The sequence below is a fragment of the Erythrolamprus reginae genome, chromosome 6 (assembly GCF_031021105.1).
Source record: "Erythrolamprus reginae isolate rEryReg1 chromosome 6, rEryReg1.hap1, whole genome shotgun sequence".
Lineage (NCBI taxonomy): Eukaryota > Metazoa > Chordata > Lepidosauria > Squamata > Dipsadidae > Erythrolamprus > Erythrolamprus reginae.
Genome location: NC_091955.1, coordinates 35,901,695 through 35,915,570, shown reverse-complemented (window position 1 = coordinate 35,915,570; position 13,876 = coordinate 35,901,695). Strand labels below are relative to the sequence as shown.

The 13,876-nt window shown below is 37.7% G+C and overlaps 1 protein-coding gene across 1 annotated transcript in view; it reads right to left on the bottom strand.

Annotated features, from left to right (window-relative positions):
• Positions 1–13,876, bottom strand: part of DOCK4 (dedicator of cytokinesis 4) — an 826,344-nt gene that overhangs the window by 265,052 nt on the left and 547,416 nt on the right. The window contains exons 35-37 of the mRNA XM_070755516.1: positions 10,159–10,219; positions 6,715–6,808; positions 4,889–5,037 (exon numbers count right to left, since the gene is read on the bottom strand). Of these exons, the coding sequence (XP_070611617.1) occupies positions 4,889–5,037; positions 6,715–6,808; positions 10,159–10,219 (304 nt within the window). The remainder of the gene's footprint in view (positions 1–4,888; positions 5,038–6,714; positions 6,809–10,158; positions 10,220–13,876) is intronic.

Sequence of the window (13,876 nt, the reverse complement as noted above, 5' to 3'; positions counted from 1 at the left end):
TTTTGTATGCGGCTGAAGTAAGCCTTGCACTATCATTGTTTTCGGACACTAAGAACTGTTTTTGAGTAACCCATTTTTGTTTATCTAATACAAGTTTGCTGATTAGCAGAGCACATGTGTGTTTGATTTCTTTTCCTTGGACTGTTACACATTGCCTGAGCCCAGTCAGGCAGAACAAAGAGAAAGAGTTAAAAGATTTTCAAGACCGATGCCATTCTCTATGCGATTGTTAGGGAAGCATTTACATAAAACTATGAACTGGGAACTGCTGACATAGACGACTGAGTGTTAGCAGGAAATTGGCAGGGAGAAGAGGATATGATATTGCATGCATAATGACATCATTTGTACAATTATATACTTGAGCAGGGGTGTCAAACTGATGGTCCACAGGCTGGGTGCATTGCATGCAGGCCATGCCCACCTCAGCTCCGCAAAGTCAAAAAATATCACAATATATCATCATACGTCACATGATGCAATTGAGTTTGACACCCATATAATTGAGTCATGTGATGCAAGTCTGTAACTCATTTATTTGTCAAATGGTATCATGTTAATATCATTGAGACTTCTACCAGATCCCTATGGATGGAAATCTATATATGAAACTGGCATTCATTTATCAAGATATTTGTAATAAAGGCTCTACTTATCTACCTATGTCTTCCAGGTGAAGAGGGAGGAAGGAAAACAAAGTCAAAGATATGGTCCCACAATTCTTTCTTATCCTTTACACCACTACATAAATTTTATAAAACGAAAACTATACTCAATCCCAAGAAGAGCCTTTCAGTTACAAAAGGGGTAGGAATACCCACACAGCTTTTCGAGCAATCTTACTATGAATTGTTTGTATAAGATTGTTTATTTTCCATATAACTCCAAATAAAATTGCACATACTAGCATCAGTTTTGCTCATCGAGAAACAAAATGTCCAAACCCCTTGCAGAAATAATGTGTGACTCCTTCTATCACAATTCATCAGGGGCTTAGAATACAGCAGAAATTTAAAAACCAATAAAAATATATTAAATCCATAATCAATCCCTCATATTTTAGCATTACAACTGATCACACAAATTTTTAGCTAGAATAATCAAGTCTGAAATATACTTGGTTTTTAATTATGTAGACTCTGTCTGTTTAAAGAACATCATAGAATTTAAAAATACACAATTCAGCTCATAAATCAGGGAACAGTAAGTACAAATGTTAGATCAAAGATGAATCATCCTTGTTTTTTTAAAAAACATGATCACAATTTAAACTACTTGAACCTATCTGAAAGATATAATGAAATATGAAATATATTAAATGAAATATGGGTATCGGGTACAGGTTGAAATTTTCCTTTTACAGCCAACTTCAGATTTCATACAAGTATGTGCCATTTCCCTTTCATGAATCACTGCCTTGTCATGGCAAAGGGGCTTGTGTAGCGCAGTGAAGCTGTGAGCTATGCTGTGCAGGGCCACCCAAGATGGACAAAGCAGAAAGCTTTGACAAAACGTGATCTACTGGAGAAGGAAATGGCAACCCACTCCAGTATCTTTGCCATGAAAACCCCATGGACATTACCAAAAGGCAAAAAAATATGACGCTAAAGACCCTTAGGTCAGAAGGTGTCTAATATGCTACTGGGAAAGAGCAGAGGGATAGTACTAGTAACACCAGAAAGAGTGAAGCAACTGGATCAAAGCCGAAAGGACGCTCAGCTGTGGATGTATCTAGTGATGAAAAGAAAGTTCGGTGCTGCAAAGTTCTATATTCCATGGGAACCTAGAATGTAAGATTCATGAATCAAGACAAGCTGGATGTGGTCAAACAAGAGATGAAAGAACTGAACATTGACATCTTAGGGATCAGTGAATTAAAATGGACTGGAATGGATGAATTTAATTCAGATAAACCTCAGGCATACTACTGTGGGCAAGAATCCCTCAGAAAAAATAGAGTAGCTTTCACAGTAATAAAAGAATAGGAAAAGCAGTGCTGGGATACAATCTTCAAAATGACAGAATGCTTTCAGTTCTAATCTAAGATAAACCATTCAACATTACAATAGTCTAAGTTTATGCCCCAACCACAGGTGCTGAAGAGATTGGAGTTGACTACAACATATTATAGAATTAACTTCTAAAAATGATGTCCTTATCAGAATAATGATGTCCTAATAGAATAAGAGGCAAGTTTGGGCTTGGAGTACAAAATGAGGCAGGGCACAGGCTGGTAGAATTTTGTCAAGAGAATATGATGATCATAGCAAACATCCTTTCCAACAACCCAAGAGACGTCTCTATACATGGACATCACCATACAGTCAACACAGATTGACTATGTGCTTTGCAGCCAAAGGTGGAGAAACTCTATACAGTCAGTAAAAACAAGACCAGGAGATGACTATGGCTCAGATCATGAGCTTCTTGTTACAAAAGTTAGGATTAAATTGAAGAAAGTTGGGGGAAACACTAGGTCTTTCAGGTATGAACTAAAACATATCCCTGATGAATATACAATATGGGTGGGAATAGATTTAAGGAATTAAATCTGATAGACAGAGTGCCTGAAGAACTATGTACGGAAGTTCCAACATTGTACAAGAGGTAGCAACTAAAATCATCCCAAAGAAAAAGAAATGCAAGAAAGCAAAATGGATGTCTGAAGAAGCCTTACAAATAGCTGAGGAAAGAAGGGAGGTGAAAGGCAAGGGAGAAAGAGAAAGATACACCCAATTGAATTCAGATTTCCAGAGAATAGCTAGAAGAGATAAGAATGCCTTCTTAAATGAACAGTGCAAAGAAATAGAAGAAAACAATAGAATAGGGAGACCAGAGTGTTGTGGTTGGCTCACGGCCAGCTCCTCTGGTAACAGATTTTGAACCGGATGAGCTGAGTCCGTTTGAGCATTGGAGACCTGTGTAGCTCTCGGAGGGCTCAGACATTGAAGGGGAAGGAAAGATGGAAGCTGGTGGTGCTGGAGAGGTAGAGGTCGAGGCCCCTGCAGTTAGAGCCTCATCTGGTTTGGATGAGGAGGGGGTGATTATTGACCCTATTCTCAATGTCCGGGTGTGCAGGATTATGGGATGACAGGAGCAGCTGCGCAGACACAGAAGACGATCTTAATCACAGCTGGGAGTAATTAGGGAATCCTACAGCAAGCTTAAAAGGGGAGGTTTTGTGGCAGAGCTCTTTGCAGGAGTTATCGTTTCTGGTTTAACAGAGACAACGAAACAGATCTGGAGTTCCATCTCTAAACCAGTATATTGCATCTTTAGAAACAACCCAGTTTTTGGACACTTGTGTTTCGAAAGACTGTAGCTCTTGAACAATAGAGTGAGTACCTTTGCTGCAGCCCAGTTTGGAGGCATTCTTTACAAACCTTGGGAGGGGGTTTGAGACATTTGTTATTGGTTTGGTAGATAATCCCGACCTGACATTCTTCTGTCATCATTGCGGCTCTCAGACAATTTGTAAAGCAATATATTTTGTGTTTTGGAAGCCTCCAGTCTCTGTGTGTGTTTTGTCTTTCCTTGCTGGCCCATCAGGCAGAACACAGAGATCTCTTCAAGAAAATTGGAGATATGAAGGGAAGATTTCATGCAAGAACTACCAAATGTACAGGCAGAATTTCAAAGAGGCAGAGGAACTAGAGATAAAATTGTCAACATACGCTGGATCATGGAGAAAGATAGGCTGTTCCAGAAAAACATCTACTTCTGCGTGATTGACTATGCTAAAACCTTTGATTGTGTGGATCACAACAAATTGTGACAAAATCTCAAATAGACTGGCGTACCAAACCATCTTATTTATCTCTTGAGAACTATATGTGCACCAAGAAACAAGAGTGAGACCTGGACATAGAACCACTGATTGGTTCTAAATTAAGAAATGAGTTCAGCAAGGCTGTATACTGTTGCCCTGCCTATTTAACTTACATGCAGAGCACATCATGAGAAAGGTGGGACTAGATGAATCACAAGCTGGAATTAAAATTGCCAGGAGAAATATCAACAACCTGAGATATGCAGATGATATCACTCTAATGGCAGAAAGTGAAGAGGAACTAAAGAGCCTTCTGATGCAGTGTGCAAAACCTGGCTCGAAACTCAACATTAAGAAAACTAAGATTATGGCTCCTGGCCCTCTCAACTCCTGGCAAACAGATGGGGAAGAAATGGAAGTAGTGAGATGGGGACTGCAGCCAAGAAATTTAAAGATGTGTGCTCCTGGGGAGGAAACCTATAGCAAAGTTAGACAGCATGGTAAAAGGCAGAGACATCACCATGCCAACAAATGTGTATATAGTCAAAGCTATGGTTTTCTTAGTTGCTATGTGTGATTGTGAATGTTGGACTATAAGGAAGTCTGAGCATCAAAGAATTAAGGCCTTTTAACTATGGTGCTGGAGAAGACTCCTGCAAGTCCCTTGCGCTGCACGATGATCAAATCAATCAATCCTAGGGGAGATCAACCCTGACTGCTCTTTAGAAGTTCAGATCCTGAAAATGAAACTCAAATACTTTGGTCACCTAATGAGAAGGAAAGATTCACTGGAGAAGAGCCTAATGCTGGGAATGATTGAGGGCAAAAGAAGAAGGAGACCACAGAGAATGAGGTGGCTGGTTGGAGTCACTGAAGCAGTTGGCATGAGCTTAAATGGTTTCTGGGAGATGGTAGAGGACAGGAAGACCTGGAGGAAAGTTGCCCATGGGTTTGCGATGGGTCGGACACGATTTTGCAACTAACAACAACAAATGTGCAACTTAATTTGCATATCAAATATGCTGTATCTCAAATAATAAATGGCAAGCAATATTAATAATTAATTGGTCAAAAGAAGGCAGTAGCAAATAAGAAAAATAACAGCCAAATTTTTCTTACTTTTCCCCTGTCAAAATTCTGGATGATCATTAGATGAAGAAATTCTTTGCGCTGCCATTCTGTCTGCATAGGATAGTTTAGGAATTCCCGCAATGGTCTGTCTGACCATTCCAACAGTTCATCATACAGCAAGAGTGCATAGGCAGCTTCTATCAAGTTTTACAAAGAAAAATGAACAATTTTAATGTATATACAGTAACAGAAAAATATGTATTTCATAAATAATTGATATGTTACTAAATAATTTGTTTCTTGATGTTAAGACTGCAACTGCATTTAGATGTCAGGATAAAGTAAAGAGAATGAAAGAGCTTTGCCTATTCATGTTTCTCTCCTTTTCTTGTTTTCTGCAGGAGACCAGATGTTTTTGCTTCTGATTTTATTCAAATGTTATTTAGTTAAATAACACCCCCCACTAAACTATTATTAATCTTGATACTGAATTATAGAAAGATAACAGTTTCATTAACTGTTTTAAGATAGTTTGTTTCAGACAGACTAAGGGTTAATCAAAAATAGATACAAACATTTCTGAACTACTACTCAAAATAGGGTTAACAGGAAGAGAGGAAATGGGTGAGGGAGATGGGCAGTCACACACACACACACACACACACACACACACAGGAAAATAGTATAATGGAATATAGGGCAGAGTTGAATGAGGGAGAGCTCTTTCCCAGCAAGCAAAGAGACAAAAAAGCTTGGAATCACTGATATGTAGAAAGGTGAACTCTTCCTAGCATTACACAAGGTATACCTGGTAGCTATGCACATAGGTGCATTCATCTGGCAAGTTTCTTTTTATGGGCAAGCAACAATAAGGAAACTACTCATTAGCAATTCCTCATGTCATTCTTGATTCCATGGGTCTAACAGGTAAATGGATTCCCCAACCCACCTCCCAGAATTATTCTTTTCTGATAGTTGAATGCAACATTCATATTTACATATTTATTTGCACTAAGGATTCTTAAAAGTAACATTATAGCCATCTTTTACACAACATTTATGTTTCTAGGATGGCACCACATAGCAAAGAACCAGAGATCATGTTTGGGAAGGAGAGCTGGCCGCTCCACCCCTCAGCCTCTATAAATAATAGCAGCTCTTTGGCACCATCCAAGAAGTGGGTGCTATTTCTGAGCAGACGTAATTCATTGCAACTGCTTCCAAAACTGGCATTCACTTCCGGAATAATGCCACATGGCCTCTGTGTAAGAAGGCCTTGCAGTAGAAATGTTGCTTCTCAAAAGAGATCTATTGAAAAGGTAAGTGATTAAGTAAGCTGGGGAGGCGCTGCAAGAGTAGGCCTGTGCCAGAACAAGGCCTTCTAAGATTTCCCCCCTCTGATGCACCCATGCTCTGCTTAACAACCACAATGTGGAGAAGAGGGGTTGGGGTTATTAAGCAAGCCTATCACCATCATAACCTGTAACCATAATGGGAAGGCTAAATTACAGTTATAAGTGTCTAAGTGTGGCATCCTGTATCATAATGATGAACAGCAAGGGTGTCAAACTGGTGGTCTGTGGGCCAGATGTATCACATGCAGGCCACACCCACCCCAGTTCTGTGAAGGGAAAAACATCACGAAATGTCACGTGACAGCAACATGACATTTGTGGTCTAATCCATTGGTTGGTCTTAACCAACCAAGTTATTTTGGTATCTAAAGAATAAAATGTGCTTCTCCCACTTCCTGAGATTAATAATCGAATAATACATTATCATCAACTTTTTCTAATAACAGAGAAGATCTAGGTAATATACATTTAGAATATTTCAAAAAATATTTTGTCCAGGTTATATGAAAAAATATTTACCTGTAAAGTTTTGTGCTTTTAGGTGCAGATCACATAGTTTATGTATGTACCTAATGTACATCTCTTCTTTATTCAGTTCTGTTTTATAGAAATTCTGGAACCAAAGCAAATTATGAAATACCATTACAGCAGAAAATATAACTAAATTCTACAAATCACTCAACTCAACTCTGCTGCTCTCTGTCCTGAAAAGGATGTGAATCTTAAGCAATTATTTTATATTTTAAAAATTAAAAAGAAAAAAAAAGGAATACATTGTATGATTAACATTTGTACATAACACATTAAACTCAGAAAGTGAATTAAAATACATATTTAAAGATTTCAGAAGTTTTATCCAAATCCTAACTGATAAATAGGCTACTTTCCTAAGCTTAAGTATTACAACCTCACAACATATTTCCGCAAACTAGAATCATACCAATGATATTATCAAAGGTAGTTCGTTTGTTTTTCTTCCTTGCTTGTCGGCATTTTCAAAGTGTAGAAATGGGAACAGAGTAGCGTAAGAAAGGAAGGAAGGAAGGAAGGAAGGAAGGAAGGAAGGAAGGAAGGAAGGAAGGAAGGAAGGAAGGAAGGAAAATAACACTCTCTTTCAAAATCATGACATCTAAATTCAGGAGCAGAGTGCTATTTGAATGAGAGGCAAAGGACAGATTGCCAGACGCCTCCCACTCCCTTGACCATCTTTTAAAAATCAAAAACAATATTTAGTTTCCAAAAATGTGACAAATGTAATATTCATGATTGGAATTCAGAGGACTGAATGCTTTCTCCAGCTTTATGACAATTTTACTGCAGTTCTGGATTAAAGCTAATGTTCTTGCTTTAAGCAAATTGAATGCTCTTGCAATAGACAACCTATATAAATTTTGGGAATTTATGTTAATTATTTGAATAACGAAGCATATGTTATATTTATGTAACATAAAACGTTCAGCATATGACTATACTGTATCTACCAAAAGAACTTTTGTTGATCTTAGAAACAGGTATACCTTGTGTGGTAGTGATGGATCTACTTTTATATTTGTCTTAATAAGGAGATGGACTTTTCAAATAAGAGTCATATTGTCATTTGGCTGAACTCTCCTGCTTGTGAATTGTTCTAGTACTATTTCCTTTCTTTGTTTTACATTCTGGATTAGAACTACATTTATAACTAATTCACATGCATGCTTACCAACTAACAACTGAAATCTATGTTTGTTCTATCCTCACTTAACGACTGCCTAACAATGATTTGCATATATAAATGAGGCATCACAGAAAAACATATTTCTAAACAAAGTGCTACCCACAACTAAATTAAAACTTTGAGCATTATAGCCTTGACTCAATTTCTGTCCATTACAAATAGCTGTTTTAAATAATAATGCTATTTTTAGACATAAATTGTGCTAAATTTATATTTAAAAAACTCTTAAAACAATGTCTTTTTGAACTAAGCCAGGGGTCAGCAACCTTAAACACCTAAAGAGCTACAAAGGTCCTAACCAGAAGCCCTCCATTAAATTCTGGAGCTGACTGAAAGTCCATTTCTCCCACCACAGAGTCTCCTCTAAGTGTGGCATCCTTTTTTCCTCTGATGACCAGAAGTCCCGTTTCCCCACTATAGAGTGTCCTCTTAGCACAGTGTTATTTTTCCTCTATCTGTCCTAACCAAAAACCCTATCAATTGTTGAGCCTACCGGCAATAGGGAGCCACAGTAGAGGCATGAAAGAGCCACATGTGGCTCAGAGCTGCAGTTTGCTGATCACTGAACTAAACTATATAAATAACGAAATGTAGAAATGTGATTATAAGATTTTAAATCAAATAGAATTGTGCATTGATGTGTTATTTGTTCCTGGGATCATTTCAAAGATAATATTCTGATTTTCCCATCTCTTCAACCTATATTTACAGAAAATACACTTTCACACAGGATCCCTGTGGAACACAAGCATCACTGCAATGTATAAAATATATTCTTGTTGATAGTCAGAAAAGACTACATTATATAATGTTAAGTAAAATAGAATTGCAGAAGAATACTGCAAGCTAAAACTAGCTCTTTTTGCTTTTAATCTCATGAGCTGAAATACTGGAATTGTCTTTGAAGGGGATACAGGATTGTAAGTCGTGCCTATGTACATCAGGAAAATCTAATCAAAGATATCTGAGATTGAAGGTAAAGTATTTACCAAATGCTGAGTCCATACTGAAAAGAATAATGAAAGAAATCAACAGTTGGAATCCATGCCTTAGATAAAAAAAATACCCTGCAATTAAAATGTCACCAAGGATTCAGACTCTGGCAAGCTCTTGCTGTTGACAACTATTTGGCTCTTCAAATAAATGGCACAAATTTGGATGTTTCTAGCTTCTTTTTGCTTTATTTTAATGAACAAAGGTACTCCAGTTTAGCCACAGCATTTATGGGCCTTCAGAAAAGGTCATAGATTGTTCACATTGGTGAACTTTGGATATTTTATATGCTTAGATGAGGTTTGTTACATTATAATATATAATATTTATCTAGTTCAAATAAGGACAACTTATTTCAATTGGATTTACTTCCATGTAAATTTATATGTATTCCATTTATACATTTTAAAATATTTGTTAGTTTCCAGTCTAAAGCAGGTTGATTTTACATCCTCTCCTAAATGTCAAATGTCCTGGCCTGATACCTCTCATTATGATACCAATACGATAACTGAAAATCCCATGTACTTGAATAATCTAAAACTTTTATTGTTTCACTTTGCATGTTTGGCAGGTATATAAAATATGATACCTTAACTTCTTGAATTTGATATTATTTATTCTTAGGATGGTTTTCTGTATTTTTAATATACTGTAGTATCCTATCTGATAAATCTTTACATTTAGTGGTAGAACCCAGCAAAGCACAAAATCAAACAAAATATTCATCCAGACTACCAATATTTAATCAAACATTATAGTAGTTAGTACTGAAGTAGAATTAGGATTGGATTGGGAAAAGCAGGTTCAGATCTCAGCAGAGCCATGACGCTCTCTAAAAGACACTACAATTGGCTAATAGAATTATCTCTGTCCTCATTTCCGTCTTTTAGAAAAGTCTAGTGGAATTTATTAAGCTTTCACATATCCCTTTATTCCTGAATTTGCACTTTCCCTCACGCATACATCCAAAAACGTTGAATAGCTAACTATCAATATATATATTCAATGCAGCATAAATATTTTATTCTTTTAAAATAGGCTTTGAATTCACTGCTGTACATTACTCGTACAGAAGAATTTGCACTTTTAATCTGTCTGGAAAGCAGGCTGTTAAAGAATATGCTTCTCAACCGCCCCGAGTCTATGGAGAGGAGCGGCATACAAATCTAATTAATAAAATAAATAATAAACCAAGCTTTGGTATTTTTAATATGAAATAGCAAGATAGCCAGAATCAAAGAGATACACACCAATAAGCTGACAGTACATCCAATCTTTTTGCCATCCACTTCTCCCATTTTCATACAGTCTCTGGACAAGGGAAAAACATGTGAATGAAATATTATGCAGAAAATCTATTTATGCACTTCAGATTAAATCATCTATCAAGATAACTTTTATTAAGAGATTCATATACACTACAGATTCAAGTATATGTTAATACCATAAAATGTAAAATGAATTTTAAAACTAAAGGAATATGTAGCTGCATTCTTTCATCATGTATTCTTTCCTTATATATTCCCACTTTCATTATCTTCCTTTCTTTTGCTATTTTCTTGTCAATTTGTGCTCATCACATTGTACATCAAAGCAGTAATGTTTAATGCCATTTTATATAAAGCAATGTATACATTCATCATCCCCTAAAATCAAAGAACTGTAGGCAACAAAGTAATAAATATATTAAAAATATTTTAATATAAGAGCAATCAAATCAAGATAGATCCCTTCATGTATGAGTTGACTATCGCAGGCTAAAAACTATTTGTGTTGAAAACATATACCCACTGCCAATGAAGGATATTCTAGCTCATTTAGCCAAGCTGAACTTGTGGGAGGAGTATTACTGAGGATAAAAGAAGGCAATGAGTGAAAAACAGCTTTTAATTCCCCCTTGAGTAATGTTTCCAGTTCCGAGTCCTCCCTTTTGGACCGCAGGATGCCCCCGCTGTTTTTATGCAGCTGATAAATGAAGTGCTGCATGAACACCAGTACAAAGAGATTTTGGTCTAAATCAAGGGTTTCAAATTCAAAGCTCGAGAGCTGAATCTGGCCTGCAGAGTGATTAGATCTGGTACATGGGGCTGTCCTGGCAAAGGACTGACCTGCAGTGCCTCTGCCAGAAAAATGGAGCTTGGGAGAGCTAAAAGCTGGCTATATCCACCCACGGCCAACAAACCCTAATGCAGCCCTCAATGAAATCAGATCTAGGACTTTCTGCCTGCTCCACTCGTCCGAGCCTGTTTCGTTCCCAGCCTTACACACACACACCCCGCCAGCCATTCATTGCTGTCTTTTCTCCCTGGCCCTTTCGTCGAACAGGCTCAAAAGCACTGGCCTTTTGGACGCAGGTGACATGTTCCTGTCAGCCAATCAGATGATTCGGTACTTAAAAATAAAACCAAAAAACCCAAAAGCAACTCAATCGGGAGGAGCCAAGATGGAGGACAGGCAGCACTGGCTCTAAAGAGCTCATCCAAAAGTAAATAGGCTTTCTTTTTAACTCATTTATATTTATATTTTTAATTTATTTTTAAATTTGTAACTCTATTTTACATTTTAACATTTTAACAAAATATTTTATACTTTTAACTTATTTTTAACTTTTTTAACTTTTTAAAATCTATATCAGCTGGAGTACTTTTGCAGCAGTAACTCCTACATTTTTTATTTTATTTTAACAATCTTTTAAACAATTTTTACTGGATATTTTTATTTAAATAATATTTCGTGGAGACAGACAAAGCTTTGGTGGTTGTGGACTAATAAGGCATGGGGAAAAGAAAGAAGCACCATGGAACCAGCCCAGGATCTCTCCCACCAGAGAAGAATGCAAAACAACCTAAAATTGAGGAGTTCTTTGCTGGCAAGAGACCTGTAAGTAAATCTATCCCCAATCTAGAGAGGTCAGAACAGGTCCTGCCAAACAGACAACAGTTTCTACAACCAAGGAGTCCAGTTACAGCTACAGCTGATATGGAGGCTGAGGAAAAGACTAAAAAAAGAGCAAGAAACAAACTAATTCAGAATGTGGAGAGCTTACCTGGGAGAACACAATAGAGTTTATGGCAATACAATGCATACTCACAGTGCAAACAGTTGTTTCAATATGTGAGCAACTGATAACCATTCAACATGATGTAGAGGCAATGAAAAAGGATATAGCTGTTTTTCTGTGGGCCCAACAACAGGCTACACTCACTCACACTAAAGTTCTCACAGCAGATATGGATGAACCCCATGGTCAGGATAAAGAAGAGGAGAAATTTAAAGAGCCAGCAAAAAAGTGGCAGCCCACACAGAAAATTAGGCCTTCTTCAGGCAGGGCTGCAAGAGGGGGAGGTACTAATAGAAAAGATTTATTAGAAGACAGAAAAGTATCTCCCCTACTACAAACACACCTGGTTGCTCTTAGAATTCATTTGATTAGAATTAATTATGGACGTTGGAATACTAAGAGTGCCATACTAAATTCTTTAAGTTAGCTTCTCCATTGTCAGAGGGGGCAGATCGACCTCTGTGCTGTGGAGTGGCTTCCAGAGCCCCCAAATTGGAAGAGATTACTTCTGACTTTTAAACAGCCCACCATTGCACTAATGTTACTTAAGATGAAAGCACATCTAGCCTCCTTCCAAATTTTTCCAATCAGAGTTTTCTGTGAGGAAAAGGTTAAACCCTTAATTGTCAACATGGGAGTCTCTAAAGGTGCCATCTTTTCCACACTCTCAACCTTGGGAAAGAGAGATGAAGAAAGTGGGAGTAAGCCAGCATTGCTCAGTGATGATGCACTTAACATCTCAGAAACTGGACTTATTAACACTTTCAGCGCTCTCCCAAGGGAAGAACAAGATAATATATTACTTAAGCTGGAAAACTTAAGGAAATCTCTACTGACCATAGTGGACACAGCCGAACCACTTAGAGATTTGGTTTCCCTGTTGGTTGTGCCTCTTGCTTCTCCTCCAGGAAGGAGGGGTTTGCATGAATGTGAGCTTATGGAAAAGAGAAGCCAAGACACACAGGGGCCACTAGAGGACCCAGCAGAGAAGGAGATACTAGCATCCTTATGTAACTACCCAGCAATGCCCTCAGTACTAAAAGTGAGTGAGAGAGGTCAGTGTCATCATCTCAAAGCTGAATGGTGTATGATCTAACAACCCCCTCTTCTACATCTAGTGAGGAGGTATCTGAATGGCAAGCCCTGTTATCTGGTGTTAAAAACCTGAACAATTCCCCAGGAGTCTATACAGGATTTAGATGGGACCGCCATTCTTTTAGAGAAGGCCAACTATGAGTGTGATGACAACTCAATCCATCGCAACAACCTCACAAATTCCCTGTGTATAAATCAAATATCCTGACAAGCTGCAAAAGAAGAGCCCCAACATAAGAAAAACACCTTAAGTATTATGTCATGGAATGTAGCTGGGTGGTATCATTTTAGAGATTTAAATCATCCTGATCCTTTGATAGATAAGGATATCATTTTGGTGCAAGAGACCTGGACCAGGGATGACCTTCTGTTAAATGGATACCACTCATATAAACTAGAAGCAAGGCCAGGTAGAGGCCCAGGAAGACTGAAGGGAGGGCTGGGTATTTTAATTTCTACCAATTTGAGAGCAGAGCCTACTCTTTTTGCCCCACTAAAACACATGGCCATGGCCCTTCTCCTCAAGATAGACTCAGGCCTGCTTTTAATAATTAACGTTTATCTTCCGCCATTGGTAAGAAAAGCTGAAATCACTGCAGTATGGATGGAGTTGGAACATTATATTAGTAAACTACACATGGACCATCCAAAAGCCAGAGTCTTACTGGGGGGAGATTTCAATGCTTAGATTGGGACCAGATGATTATACATTATATACAAAATATCATCATTATCCACCAGCGGAGGCTCCCATAAAGACAAACTCCTCCCTCACACAACTCTCCAAAGACAAGAAAGCAAATTTTGCTGGA